A 14493-nucleotide genomic window follows, 5' to 3' on the forward strand; every position below is an offset into this window, starting at 1 on the left:
CCTGGGGACACTTGACAACATCTGGAGGTATTTTTGGTTGTCTCGTTGGGAGAGGTGTTGCTGGCATCGAGTGGGTAGAAGCCGGGGCACTGCTAAACATCCTGCAATGTGTGGGACGGCATCTCCTCCAACAATCTGTGGCTCCCATGTCTCACCACCAGCATGGAAGGCGAGAAGCCCTGTGCCAGAGGAGCAGGGCTCAGACCTGCATTTTACGCAGTGTGGGACCTTGGGAGAGCCACGTGCCTCCTCATCTGAGAAATGGGCACAGTAAGACCTGAGCTGCTCGTCACACAGCTTCATGAGACTCAATCCCCAGTGGTCCAGGAAAGCTTTTTTAACACTGCAAAGGGCTCTTTCCTGAGCTTTTCTTAGTTTGAAAACTGCAGGTGACTAAAGCATCTGGCACGGTCACTGGCATATAGTAGGTGCTCAATAAATTAGAGAAAATCATCACAGTAAAAACAGGAAAGGCCCATTTCACCTCTCTGTCCTGTGTCCTCCCTATCTCAAGGGCTATCTTTTTTTTCTTTTTCTTTTTGCCTATCCATTCTATTAAATTCTCTGACAGTAGAGGGTAGTGGTGTTAGCAGAGGCCGCATGGAAAGCACCCTTGAATGATCAGGGATAGGAATCACCATATACCCTTCCTGACAATGGAAGACGCAAGAGACTGGGAAGTTTTGCCAAATCAAGGGAAGGCCCCAGTCCCGTGCAGGAGTCCTGTACTTTCCGCTTGAGTGGGGCAAGGTCCGGGTGGCAGCCGCCCCATGGTCTCAGCCCTCAGCTTCCTCTGCTCACCGGAGGTCAGCCCACCCAAGGAGCTGTGCAGGTTGTTGGCACTCAGCCTACAGAAGCTGGACCCAGAGTGGGCTACTTGATGGTGCTGCTGGTGGTGTCGAGAGGGCCGTTTCCTCCGTGCTCCTCCGGGAGCCCCTCTGACGTTACCAGCCCTATGGAAGCTGCCGTGTGGGGACCAAGGGCACGATACACCCTTGCACTTGCCATCCATCTGAGGATGCCAGATGTACCCTTGAGATCTGATGAGAGAGAGTATGCTTTACAGTGTGTGTGCAAATGCTGGAACAGAGGACAGATGTAGTAAAGACTGCGAAACCCAGAGGCAGAGCAGAGTGGTCTGGAGCTTGGGCAGAGGCTTGAAGCTTAGTGCTTCAAGATCCTTAGCAATCTTTGCACTACTATCCTGTCCCTGGCCTCTCAGGGCTGGAGGGGTCAGGTGCCATCTTGTCCAAACCTCGAAAGGGCATGGGAGACAGGCCAGAGGGGAGGTGCCCTCCCTCGGCAGCCAGCGTTCCTCCCACTACACAGCCTTGCTTCCTCGTGGTCTCCTGCCCCCTTGTTTCTACGAACAAAGTGGGAACACCCCGTCTTGGCACCTGGGGAAACAGGCAGAAAGGCAGGCCTGGTGCCAGGCTTCAGTGACTTGGTGCTTCTAATCTGGACTCTCCCACATGTTAGGGCTGGGGAGGAACTGGCCCTGCTCTGGGTCAGAAGAGGGGAAGGGGATACAGCAGGCCAGCTTCTCTGGGAGGGAGGGCAGAAGAAGCCTTTGGGGAGAACTCTTAGGAGCTGGTCCCTTCTCTAAGGCCTCCTCCCTTGTCCCCAGAGGGGTCCACTCTCCCCACCAAGGGTGATCTTTTTCCCTGACTGCCATTTGCCCACTTGTGTCTCATACTGTCAAGGGGATAGCCCTGAGCAGAGGGGACACCCTCCACCGTGGGGATTCCTATCCCTGGTTTTCCTTTCCTTGCCCTCCAGGACAAGCACGTGCCAAAATGCCAGCACCTCCCAGGAAATATTTAATCCTCAGAAAAGCTCAAGGAGGTGGGTCAGGGCCCCCTGCCCTCCCCACCCCCCACCCTTGAAGCTAGCCTCAGGATGGAGAGAGGAGCCCCTGGGAAGTGGACTCACCCTTCCTTTCCTCCCCCACTGCCAGAGGCCAGGTTCTTCCCCCACAACCCCACCACACCATCCCACCTCCTGGTTCACTTCTGTGGCCCCAGTGACCTCCCCCAAGCCCACACATAGGCCCCTCCTCCAGGTGCTGCGGGTGCCCCAGGGTTTTGCAGAAAGAAAGACACAAAGACAAGTTGGGTTCAGAAGAGGCTGGAAGAGGCCGCCTGGTGTTGCTTCCACTGGGCCATGTGGCCCCTCGGCTCCCTGGTGGCTGTGATCCCACAGCTGTAGCCTCGCAGAACCTGCAGTCTGGCAATTTCTGTTGTCCACTCGAGAAATTTCTCCTCAACTCTTAATCTCAGGAGACAAACTCAGGAAAGGATGGGGTGGCTGGGGGATGGACACTGGGGAGGGTATGTTTTATGGCGAGTGCTGTGAATTGTGTAGGGCTGATGGATCACAGACCTGTACCCCTGAAACAAATAATACATTATATGTTAATAAAAAATTAAAAAAAAAAAAAAAAAGGAAAGAAATCTCTCCTTTGACCCCTCTGGTCACACAAGTAGGGAGGGGTAGGGGGTGACTTTAGGCTGCTCTCCCTGGGCTGGCGTTGTGGCCATTAGGCCAGGCCTCTTTGGGGAGGCAAAAGCTCCTAGATACAGCCTGACTTTTGTCAGGAGGCAAAGACTGGTTTTCGGCTGAAATGTAATTAGAGAAGGCACAAAAGTCCCGGCTGGTGAAGGGGCCTGATGGCCATCTTGGGAGGAAGTGGGGAGGGAGGTGGGAAAGGACAGAGGCCCTTGTCTGCAGGGCTTAACCTCCCATACCGCCCTCGGCCAAGCTCTCTCTCCCCGGCCTGGGCTGCCAACCAAGGCACTTTATTAAAGGGAGGGAGTAGCCTCAGGCAAAAGCACAAGAAGCAGCCCCATATGTGTTTGCACTGGTGACAGCCAAGGAGGTCTGGACTGCTGGCGTGGAGTGTGCTGAGATGGTGGCAGGGAGGGGAAGCAGACCTCAGTGTGAGGGCTCTCAGCACGGCAGGGTCAGATTCTGCCCCTGGCTGAGGGGAGGCTTGTCCCTCATTTCACTCCAGGTCTGGTACAGGAGCCTGCAGAAACCAGGCCAGGAAGGCCAGAGCAGCTGGTGCCCTAAGCTGTGCTCGCTGCACCTTCTACCTTGAGTGCCGAGCCTAGGTCGAGACTGGCTCCCCGGCCCAGAGTCCCATCCGTTCTCTTCCTTTATATCCCACCAAACCTCTTGGGGGATCAGGAGCACCAGGAAGCCCAGGGAAGGAGAAGTCAGGGAGCTGGGGCTGCCCTGGAGACCCCATCACCTTAGGCATGAAGACACGGGCTCACCCCATCTGGGCACCTGCAGGGCAAGGCTGGCCCAGTGGAGGGAGGGGGTCTGGCATAAAGGAGAGCAGACACAAGTCAAGCTTCCACTTCATGTAAACAAGGAGTGTCCCCTGCCTGGCCAGCGACAGTCTTGCAGGGGCGTGCGGTCGTCTTGAGATGCTGCAGACTCTCACGTCTGGAATCAAGGGTCCCTGAGGCCAGGATTGAGGCTGCTGGGCAGGAAGCAAGTGAGGGTCCAGAGTGCAAACTGGTGCAGGGCTTGACCTGAATTCTCCATAGGGCAGGGCCGGGGACACCCATAAGTCCTCCGCTGGCCCACAGCTCAGGAAATCACACAATTTCTGGCCTTGGCGGGACTGGCACTTGTTTTACCTGCAGAGACAACTGACACAGGCAAGGAAGATGTAAGTGAAGTGCTCCGCGGACTCGCCTCCCCCTCCTCTCCCGTGTTCTGCCCACACCTCAGATTTAGGGGCTGGGCTCATGGTCTCCCCCGCAAGCTGCTGATCTGGGGTCAGTAGGGCCCCCAGGAAAGCAAGAGGAAACGTTCTCCCTGTCTCGTTCTCTCTGCAAGACAGTCACTGTTTGGGGTACCAAGGGATCTGCTGCCTCCTGACCTCAGCAGCGTCAGCAGGGAAGGATCCAGAACCCCAATCTGCAACTATGATCAATGACTGAAAAAGTCTTTCCAAGAGGTGGCTTCCCAGTAGCCCAGACTCTGTGCAGCTGCCCTCACCGCTTACCAAGCACAACAGACCTTCTCTCAGCTAATCCCCAGGGCAGTGGACACACCGTGAGACGGTGTCACCAGCCCTGCCGCACAGCTGAGGGCAGCGGACCCACCGGCTCCCCAATCCTGTCAACACCAGCACCAGCCTCGGCTCCTTCCCCGAAGGGATCACCTGGGTCAGGAGGCTGATGGCGAGCCAGGCAGTGTGGCCCAGACTGCATGCTTAGGGGGGTGGTTGTAAGACAGAGGGAGGGAGGGAGCACGCTTCACGGAGGGGAAAGGTGGGGGAGAGAAAGCTGCTCTCCAGGCCAGAGGAGCACGCTTCCCGCTTCCAGTCTCCCCAGGCCCCTTCCATCCACTTCCATCCTTTCAGCCCCAAGTGGAGGCCGGTGGCTTCTGCGGCTGGATTTCTGCGCGGGGAGCTCCAGAGGGAAGGGGGGCGGGGGGAGCTGAGAGGCAGACACTGACATTTCGGCCCGCCAGGTGTCAGGCTGCTGGGCGTCCGTCCTCCTGGGCACAGGCTGCCCTTCTCCCAGGTGCCAGCCGCTGAGCTCCTTCGTGCCAGCCCCTCTCTGGCGCCCACACCCTTTCCCACATCACTCCAGCTGCGAGTTTAATTAATGCGGCCGCTGCCTCCTCTCCTGGACCACCAGTAAGGGAGACACTGAAGAGGCTCCAGTGGAGGCCTCCCCACCCCCCTCAAGCTCTGCTCGCCACCACCCTGTCTGGGGAGACTGAACTCGCTCGGACTACGAGGCCAGCTAGGCCTCCCTGGAAGCCAAGTTTGATGCTTGTGAGGCTTAGAGAAAGTAGGAGGGAGGTGGATGACTGTGCCCCCCCCCCAGCTCCAAGGGTCAAGGAACCTGGGTTGACTTGGGGGGAGGGCGGGGGTGGGAGCGGGCTGCCTCTGATGCAGTTGTGCTGTCCCACAGTCCCCTCACAACTACCACAGACACAGCCACCCCCAATGTCTCTCCTTAGTGGCTTCTTTTATTTGCTTGGCCTCCTGAGCAGATGTGGCGTTCCTCCCCGGAGGTGGCAGCATTCTGGAGGCAGGGAAGCAGATCAATTTCTGTAACCCGAGGCGGGGGAAGGAGTGTGGCTCCAGGGTGGGAAGAGTGGGCCTGCATCCTGGGCCTGCACTGCGCCCCGGCTCTGTGTCCCCCCCCCCCCCCGGGCTCTGTCCCCCTGCCTGGGGAAGCTGGGGGAGGCAGGGGTGAGAGCCCACAGGTTTGCCAGGTTGCGCCTCCCACTCGTTCCATCCGGCCAGGAAAGCCTGCGGAGACTGGACTCAGGATTCCTCTCCGTGCCTCCGATGGAGAGATGGTTTGAGGACAAAGTCTTCGTGCGCCATCCTTCCCTCCGCGCGCGCTGACTGCGAGTCTAGCGTGTGTAGGTGTTTGGCAGGACTGAGGAGAATTAGACCTGCTCAGGTTAATACATAAAAATGGCTTTTCTTTTCTCTCTTCTTCTTTTTCTTCTTCTTTTTTTTTTTTTTAACAAAGTATGGGCAGCGTAGGGAAGATCTGAGGAAAGGCCAAACGTCAAAGGGAGCTAACGCTGAAGTGAGACCCTGCGTCGTGGGGGAGGTCGCCGGTGGAGGTGCCTGGGGCGTCAGGGCAAGGACGCTGATCGGGATGCCAGACTCGGACCATGGGCTCTACAGCCCCAGGGGTTTCAGGACTTCATATTACTCTTTTCTGGAAGATTCTTCCTCTGGATGTCTACACAGTATTCTCGCTCCCTTCACTCAAGTTGCTGTTCAAATGGCCCTTTGTCCCTTCATCAGACAGGCCTTCCTGATCACCCTTTATCAAAGGGTGCCCTGCCCTTCTGTTTCCAGCCTGACGTATGCTGGTGAGAATAAGGACGCTATCCTCTTTTCTAGAACTGGGTGGGATCAGTCCCCTCGAAGGATGCTCACATGACTCCCCTCACCTTGCCGTGCGGTCGGGACCCTGACAGGTAATAGTACTTGGCTTTACCAAGTCAGACTCCAAACACCAGCTAGGGCACGACCCGTGACCCGCAGGAGCGACACTGAAGTCCGAAACTCTGTCTTGACAAGATAGCTCTTGAGTAGACTTATCCTGGAACTGGTGGCCCACAGGTCCCCTAGGGGGCTCTGAACCCCAGGAGTACTTCCCCAACCTTCTGTCCCAGACAGGGGCCCAGATTTCCAAGAGAGATTTGAGAAATCCAGCCCCCAGGGATGACACAGGTGAGCCTGAAGTCCCAAACCAGGAGCCTAGTGGCCACAGCACTAAGAGCCAGACCACATTGTCAGTTAAGATGGCTTCCCCATGCATGAATCAGGGAACCCAGGAAAGTTCTGGAAAGGCAATGTCACTGTAGTCACCTCCGAGAACACTGGGAAGAAAAGTATGGGCCCAGAGGACCTTGGTAGGTCATGACCCAGAGGTACTCTGGAGTGTTAATGGCCACTTTCTTCTTCCTCTCCACTAATGGGATATCAGGGGGAGAGTCCATTGGTAAGAAGCCTCTAGACCTTCCAAACAGTCTTCAAAGATGTAGGAAAGTAGCACTAACCCTAAGTTCTAGAGATAACCACAGTGCTTTGTGCGGGGCCCTGGGAGGCAAGAGACCATGCTGCCCTATTTCCCTGGACACAGAATCTTGCTTCTCTGCACCTATCTGTGAACGATGTCATCCAGCAGGGTGGTTGTGAGTTCTGTGTGACAGCAACTAGCATGGGTCCACATGGCACCTGGTCAGGGAATGTCTGCGCCTTTCTTCCTTCCCTTGACCATGGTCAAGAGTGTTGGCTGTTTCCCAGTGATCTTCTTGGGGGGACGGGGAGGGGCTCCGGGACATCATCTGGAACTTCCTTCCCTCAGCCTGGCAGCCCCATGAGGGCAGGCCCTTATGCGAGAGTCATCATAATCCACAGCTCTGGGACCCCGTACATGGGAAACACTCGGCACACTTGTTTAAAAGGCAGATTCCTGAGCCGGGCCCAACGGTACAGACTCCTCACTGAGTTTTAACAAGGCTTAAATTCCAGTGAAGGCCGCTCCCTGAGATTGGGATTTCTGTCCCAGAGGACCGTCTTAACTCCTGGATGGACACAGGTGTCAGCCTTGGGAAGTCTGTAAGTGCACCCACCGCAGATACAAGGTCCCAGTTGAGAGAAAAACCAGAAGGGAAAGGAGCTCAGCTTCCACCAGTAGAGGGTGCAGTGAGCCTTCAAACCACCAGGGTCCATCCCCACCTCCCCACCAGCCGTGACAAGACACCCACCCCCCCATCCCCAGACCTAAAGGAAGGGATTTCCGAAGGTCCTCCCAAGGGCCACACTTGGACCTGCAAACATTTGCATGCTGCTTGACAACTATATACTTCTTATCGAGCAATTTCACAGGCTGCCAGCACTTAGCTTTTCTATTTTTCTCTTCCACCCACCCTATCCATCAGCCCAGGCTCTCCCTTGACAAGAGGGAGGCAGGGAGAGAGAGGACAGAGTCAGAATCAGGAGCTCAAAGGGACCTCAGAAACCCTCCCTAGCTCAGCTCCTCCTCTTCTCGAACAGGAAACAGCCTTGGGGAGCAGGAAGGATGGGTCCAGGGTATGGGGAGCAAAGTGCTGGGGGGCGAGGTCCCACATGATGTCTGTTCTGATGATGTTCTGAATGTTCACTGTAGGAAAAGGATCCTTTCCCTAGATGAAGGCCCTAAGCTAGTAGTTAAAGTGATTTCCTCCCAGATGACAGTTCCAAGAGTACTAGAACTGCTAGTTCCAACCTTGGGGGCCCTATGAAGTCAGGAATGTGACCCTCTGTCTGTCACACAGAGTCGTGGTGACTTAGCTTCTGCCTGAGATGAGACACCAGGACAGCCCAGCTGCTGTCATACGTTTGGGAAGCTGGAGGCCGAGAGAAGGGCTTGTGGGGTGAGGGGTCCTGCTTCTTGTACCTTCCCTTGGAGGGAAGCAAGCGGCAGGGAGAGGAAAGGGCTCATTAGCAGCCTGACTATGAGGCCCTGGGGAACAGGAGGCCCAGCCCTAAGGCCACTCTGTGTTTCTTCTAAAGGATGGGGAAGGAATAGGGTGATCCTGCTGGGTCTCCCGGGGCCTTCCTGACTTTACGTGCTAAGGCATCGGGAAAGGAGCGTCTCTGGGGCGCAGCCCCATGTGCTTGGCTGGCTCCAAAGACATGCAGAGGGCGGAGGCAGGGGCGGTGAACTGGCTGCTGAGAGACTTCGGGGAAGGTGGCAGGAAGGGACAAGATAATGGGCCTTTTGTTTCTATGGAAACACTTCAGGGTGAGGGGCTGAAGGGAGTGAGAGCTCTCACTTCCTCCACAGTCAGGACTTGGGAAATGGCCCTTTTTGTGGTTGGCCCGCTCCTCCCTCAGCCTGCCCTGCAAGGTGTTCACCATGGCAACCCTTCCTCCCAGCAAGAGGGGTAAGGTGGCAGAGCACCAGGTGCGGGGGCGGGGGGAGCCAGGGATCCCTGTGGGAACGCGACTGGGGGCCACCACCCCTCCCTGAGAGGTCATGGGCTCAGGCCTGGGTTTGAGTCCCGACCCCACCACCACTTCCTGTGTCCTGAGACCACCGAGTGCACCTCTCTGAGCTCCTACCAGCCACCTCTGTGGTGGTCGTGAGGAAAAAGTGAGAGAGAAAGCATCTTGTGAAGGGCCTGATACATGGAGGTGCCCAAGAGAAGCTTCCCGGCCCAATGGAGGTACAGCCCTGGCACCCCTGTGTCCCAGATTCAAAGACTCCCAGGCCTGTCCTAACCTGGACAAGCACAGGCGGAGCGCGCCAGGTTCCGGGGCCGGCTGGGCAGTCAGCGCAGGGGAAGGTGGTTGTGACCCTTGCTATCAAGCCATTATCAGGTCAAAGCTAGGGCTGTGGGGGTCAATGGAGATCTGGAAGCACTCAGATACCCCAGCAGCACCTGTCTTGCCGGGGGAGGCCGGTTGCCCTGGGGCCGAGCCTCACAGCCACGAGCGAAATCCCTGCACGGAGACCCCTTCTTCTCGGAGGTCCTACCGTGAGGAAAGGCCCCGGCAGCAGCCCTGGTTGTCACCACCCACCTCTTCAGAAAGGCCTGCTCCGGAGAAAGAGATGGAGGCCCAGACCTCTAGGGAGTCCCAGAGAGACAGCCAGAAAGACGCCACCACCAGGAACACGCTCTCCCGAAAGTAAGCAGCAGGGCAAACACCACTTATCAAACAAGCACAGGGAAGAAGCAAGTCACGCTATTTACAACAGAAATGAGGAAAGTGGGTCAGGGCGTGGGTGGGGTTCAGGCGAGGGTGGGGTGTGTTTGAGCCAGGTGGATTGTGATGACAGGTGAGGTGGCAAGGAACAGGTTTTCTAGAACGAGCCCTCGACTCAGAGGTAGAGGTCAAGCTTGGGTCAGACCACTCAGCTGCTCTGTGTCTGTTTCTTCACTGACAAAGGAGAAAGTTTCCAGGCTTCTGGTGGCAGGAACTAGAGCTCTCAGATGACTCCATGTCCAGCACTGTTCCAAGCACCTTACAGCCTCAGAACAGCTGAGCTTCTCCTCTTTATTTTTAAGATTTATTTATTGGTACCCTTCTCCTCTTTATTTTTAAGATTTATTTGTTGGAGAGAGAGAACAAGAGAGAGAGCAGGAGAGGGGGAGAGGAAGAGAGAGAATCTTAATCAGGTTCCATGCCCAGCAGAGCCCCACTCGGGAGCTCGCTCTCGAGACCCTGAGATCATGATCTGATCTGAGCTCAAATCGAAGAGTCAGACACTTCAGCCAACGGAGCCACCCAGGTGCCCCGTCCTTCTTTCCTCTTAGAGAAGAGGAAGTGAACTCGGACCTGCTGGAGCAGGATGGGAACCGAGGGCCTGCGGGACCTCAGGGCTCTGGCTGTCGCACACCAGCAGGCAGCCTTTCTGCAGATAGGAGGCAGCGCTCGGGGATGAGGGCAGCCGGCCTGGGGGCGTGGGGCCGTGGGTGGAGGGAGGGCTCACCTGAGATGTCAGCACTGGAGCCCTCTTTGGGCCTCTTCCCCGTCACAAACTGCACCTCTGCGAAGGTCTCGGTGGAGAGGGAGCTGCTCCCGCCGTTGGGCGCCGCGGGAGTCTTGGACCGCCGGCTGAAGAGCCTCCTGCTGAAGCGCCTGCTGTCCTTGGCAGTGGCGGCTTCCCCGTTGGCAGCCTCTCCCTTGCCGTTCCGGACCAGCGCCTCCGGGGGTCTGGGCTTCAGGTCCACGTGCAGGTGAGAGACCACCCGGCCGCCCTTCCGAGCCAGCTGTCCCGAGGGCACGGGCTCCATGGGGGGCAGCACCTGCTCCAGCGTGACCAGATCGTTCAGGAAGCTCTCCAGGCGCCGGGCCGCCTCCCCGCCGCTGCCCCCCTCCTGCTGCTCCTTGGGGTCGCCGCCGGCCTCCCGCTGCTGCCGGACGGCCCAGCGCATCATCTCCCCGGGGGGCTGGCGGCTGCCTGACACCAGGGCGTACTTGGGGTTGATGAGCCTGCGAGCCACGGTGGAGGAGTGGTTGGGGCTCAGCCTCCCGGCGCCACCCCCCAGGTTCAGCTGCTGGTACAAGTTCACCTCCTCAGAGATGGCATACAGCTCCCGGAACAACAGGTCGAAGGGCTCCACGTTCTGCCCTGTGAGGAGGAGGAGAAGGTTCCTGTCCACGTAGGAGGAGCTCCAGGTGAACCTGGGAACGTGGGGACAGAGAAGCACGACACGTAGGCCCAGCCTGCGGCAGCCCCTGGCCATCCCAGCTCCATAGCCCGCTGCCCCCACCCCAACCCCATCTCCTACGGAGGCCGGAGGCCTTGCTGCCTGGTGGAAGGGGCCTCCTGGTCCCACGTCCTCCCTGTTTCTCAGGTCTTGGCCTCAAATGCAGAAAGCAGGCGAGGGCATGAGAAGGCGGGCCTAGGTTCCCACCTGGTTTCTACCCTTGGAGGCCTTGAAAAGTGGGGCTCAAGGAGCACACAGCCACACAAGTGTGGTGAGGCTCACGTGTGACACCACGTATAAAACATTTAGCTCCGTACGTGGCACACACACCCCCCGGAGTAAGCGGGGATGGGGCTGCTATTACTGTTTTTCTTTTTTTTTTTTAAGATTTTACTTATTTAGTTGAGAGAAAAAGTGCACACAAGCTTGGGGGAGGGGCAGAAGGGCAGAAGCAGGCTCCCCGCTGAGTAGGGACCCGGATGCCAGGACCCGGGGATCATGACCAGAGCCAAAGGCAGATGCTTAACCCACTGAGCCACCGGGCGCCCCCGCTGCTACTGCTAATACGGCTCTTCTCAGAGTCTTCCAAGCGCTCAGTGTCTGCAAATCCTGCACTTCAGCCATGTCCGAGGACCATGGCCACTTACTGATCATTTCCCGGCCCGGTCTCTCACCTCACCGGGATTTCGGTTTTCTTGGAGGGCAGAGACTACAGAGATGGACTTTCTCATGTTCCTGGTAACAGACTTCCGAACTGGAATTGGGACACATTGCTTTCACACCACATCCTTACATTTCTTTCTTTCTTTTTTTTTTTGGCATATGAAAATTTATTTCTGTCATGTTTTCACCATCAAAACTTAGGATCTTGTCTTTCCTTCTTGCTTTTGTATTAGGCAAAAGAGAGACATCGGCTACTTTGACAGCCTTAAACCGAACTCCAGGAACGTCACCGGCAGCGTGACCTTTGTGGCCAAATCCATCAACCAGAACCTCATCATTCTCCTCGGTAAAATTCAAACCACCATCCTTGGGTACAAAGTCTGCGACTTTTTTGCCGTTCTTGATCAGCTAGACCCTGACATGTTTCCTGATGGCAGAATGTGGCTGCTGGGTTTCAAACCCTGCTTTTCCCAGCACAATCCCCTTTGCACGGGAAGCGCCTCCAAATGCGTTAGCCCCCAGGGCTGTGCCCAAAGGGACCTTCTTGTGCCATTTATTGTGCCACTTCTGATCTCGCAGGCCATGGAGCTTCCTGGCAGTATGAAAACTAGGACCATTGCCCATCCTGCTGGCACCACAGGCCTGAGTGAAACTGACCACACCCTCCCATTTCTTTCCCAGATCTGGTCCATTCTGCTTCCTGACTGTCCCCGCAACGACTAGCCTCACAATGCAAGAGCTGCTGTGGACCATGAAGGTCAAGCTGTGCTTAATGCCCGGGAAGAGTTGACCCCCGCCTCTGGAGTAATCCAGTAGCCAGAAATTTGGAGGGCAGGTACTGGCCAGGAGGCTCTTCCCTGCCATTAGATCCAAGAACCCATCTTAGACCCACGACCACGGGGGCTCCAGTCCAGAGTCTTCCTGACCATGTAATTTGTTACCCCAAGTAAAAGCCTCTGGGTTCTTCTCTGACCTGGCCCAACTCACCTGTAAGATCCTGTGGCCACTTTCTCACCATCTACCATTAGGAATGTTGATGACAGGGTCCCCTTGATCTTCCCCATGGGCATGTAGAAGCCAACACCTGTTACAGAGCGGACACGGATGTTCTGTTGAGAAGAGTGGAAAAGCACTGTCACTCATGAGACTTGGAGCCAAGTTTTGTGTGGCAGAGAAGGAACCCTCTCGTCTGTGGAGCCCTGCCTGTTGGTTCCCGTCTATGCTAGACTCTACTTCCCACAGGTATAGAGGTACAACCCCATCTGGAGAGCAAGAGGAAGTTAGCACATCTTGCTTTGAGCATAGATGAGCCCAAGGTAGTTCCTGCCTGCTCCCAAAGCTCCCTAGAAGAGAACCATAGCCCTAGCTTTGATCCTGACCGTGACTCTGCAGGGTGAGCACCCCAGGACTGGGCCAGAGCTGCCTCCTTAACCTCAATAGTCTTGAGATAAAATTTAAGCTGGGCATGTAAGTTAGGGTTATCAATTCACAAGGCAAGGTTTTAGACAGAAAGAAAGGTGTTGAACTCTTGCCCGAACTGGGCAGAGGATGGGGGCAGAGGCAGCCTCCATCTCATCTCTTGCTCCTCTTCCCTTCACCCTCTATCCCTACCCCAGTGGTACAACTCACCCGAACGCGGAAGTCGGTGAGCTCTAGGCCCTGACACATTTCCAAGAAAAACTTCACGCCTGCCTCATCCAGGATGATATACACCGGGACCCGGCGCTTAAAGGCAGCATCCACAATGTCTTGGAAGATATCACTGTCAGTGAAGAAGTCCATGACCACCGCAATGACCTGGATGGGGAAGGGCGACTAGTGAGACATGGGGTGACTCCATCTCTATAGCGGTACACTGTGGCCCAGAGAGGTCTAGCTGGGCCTATGTAACCAGAGGCCAAGAGCCAAACACCCCATCTGCACCACTCTTGGGCTCTCTGCCCTGAGAAATGTCTGGGGGTCCAGGCAGGCTATGCTCTTTGTGCTTCTTCCTTGATAAATCCCCACTACCCCACCCTGCCCATTCTCCAACAGCTCTTCAGAAGCCACGTCAGGGAGATCTAGGAGGTTGAGGAAAGTTGGTCCTAGTGGCCCAGGGAAACAAGTAGGCTCAAGAAGAAGTCACTGAGAAGCGTGGGATGGACTCATTCTCACCACCTGCAAATCTGCTCAAACCCCCTTCTCTGCCGGCCTGAGTGCTTTGATCTCCCTAGAGTTGTGCACGGTCCCGTCCTCCCGTTGGTGCGGATTCAGGTAGAACTCCAGGAGCTCAACTCTCCTGGCCTCCAGGTGGCCGGGTTATCTCACACCACCCTCAAGTCAAGGTCACTGCCTAGGACCCTTCTAAAAGCCTGTCCTGAAGATCTGTGGTGGAAGGTGAGGTTTTCAGCTTGAGGTAGATCTGCCTTTCTGACCTTAGTTTCTTCATTTTCCTAGGCAAAACTTCGTCTGCTCCAGTGGCAGGGTTTTCTTGCGGGCCCCAAGCATTGTGGGTGTGATGCAGAGCAAAGGGCATGCTTTGGGGTCAACGGATCTGGTTATATCGACTTCCTATGTATGTGACCTCAGGCAAGTCACTTAACCTTGGTGAGCCTCTGCTTTCTCGTCTGCAAAGTGGGCATACCCTTTACCCTGTACTTTCATTTTGCCATTGAGATTAGATAACATCTGTAAAGCATTAAATACAATGTCTGGTACGCAGGAAGTCATAAATAAATGGTAATCACTGTACGGTTGAGGGCTTCTGTTAGCTGCTGCCACTGGAAGCCTGAACTCTGAAGTCAGACAGACCAGGCCTGGTAGACCAGCTCCACCACGTACACCAGTACACCAGCTAGTAACAGGAACGATCTCAAAGGGCTGTTGTGAGGGACTGGGGAGACAAACCGTGAGAGCACTGAGCACAGTGGTATCCTCCATCTCTACTACCCTCACACATGTGCTCTACCCTCCCCCTGCCTCTAAAGAACCCCCCCTCCATTCACGCAATATTATTTACCACTGTTCTTGGCTCCCACATTTCATACTCAATCATTCATACAAGTTAAAATTTACTGGGTCCCAGAAGCAGAGGGGGGATCTACAGATAAACTTTAATCCCTGACTTCAAGGGGTTAATCCCACTGGAAT

At 55.9% G+C, this 14493-nt stretch overlaps 1 protein-coding gene and 1 long non-coding RNA gene across 3 annotated transcripts in view; one reads left to right on the forward strand and one right to left on the reverse strand.

Annotated features, from left to right (window-relative positions):
- Positions 1–2111: 2111 nt before the first annotated feature.
- FAM83F (family with sequence similarity 83 member F) overlaps positions 2112–14493 on the reverse strand; it is a 33533-nt gene continuing 21151 nt past the window's right edge. Inside the window, exons 2-5 of one of the 2 annotated variants that reach the window (XM_082740007.1) lie at positions 12994–13161; positions 12352–12473; positions 9981–10675; positions 2112–3662 (exon numbers count right to left, since the gene is read on the reverse strand). In XM_082740007.1, the coding sequence (XP_082596133.1) occupies positions 3601–3662; positions 9981–10675; positions 12352–12473; positions 12994–13161 (1047 nt within the window). In that variant the 3' untranslated portion in view covers positions 2112–3600. Of the gene's footprint in view, positions 3663–5187; positions 5434–9980; positions 10676–12351; positions 12474–12993; positions 13162–14493 lie in introns of those variants that run through there. The other variant, XM_082740006.1, reaches the window with a different exon arrangement.
- On the forward strand, positions 10587–12340 carry LOC309869272. The gene is made up of 3 exons (XR_014314086.1): positions 10587–10669; positions 11598–11710; positions 12046–12340. It is a non-coding gene; the product is annotated as an uncharacterized lncRNA (long non-coding RNA).

Source organism: Mustela nivalis, assembly GCF_964662115.1.
Source record: "Mustela nivalis genome assembly, chromosome: 7".
Lineage (NCBI taxonomy): Eukaryota > Metazoa > Chordata > Mammalia > Carnivora > Mustelidae > Mustela > Mustela nivalis.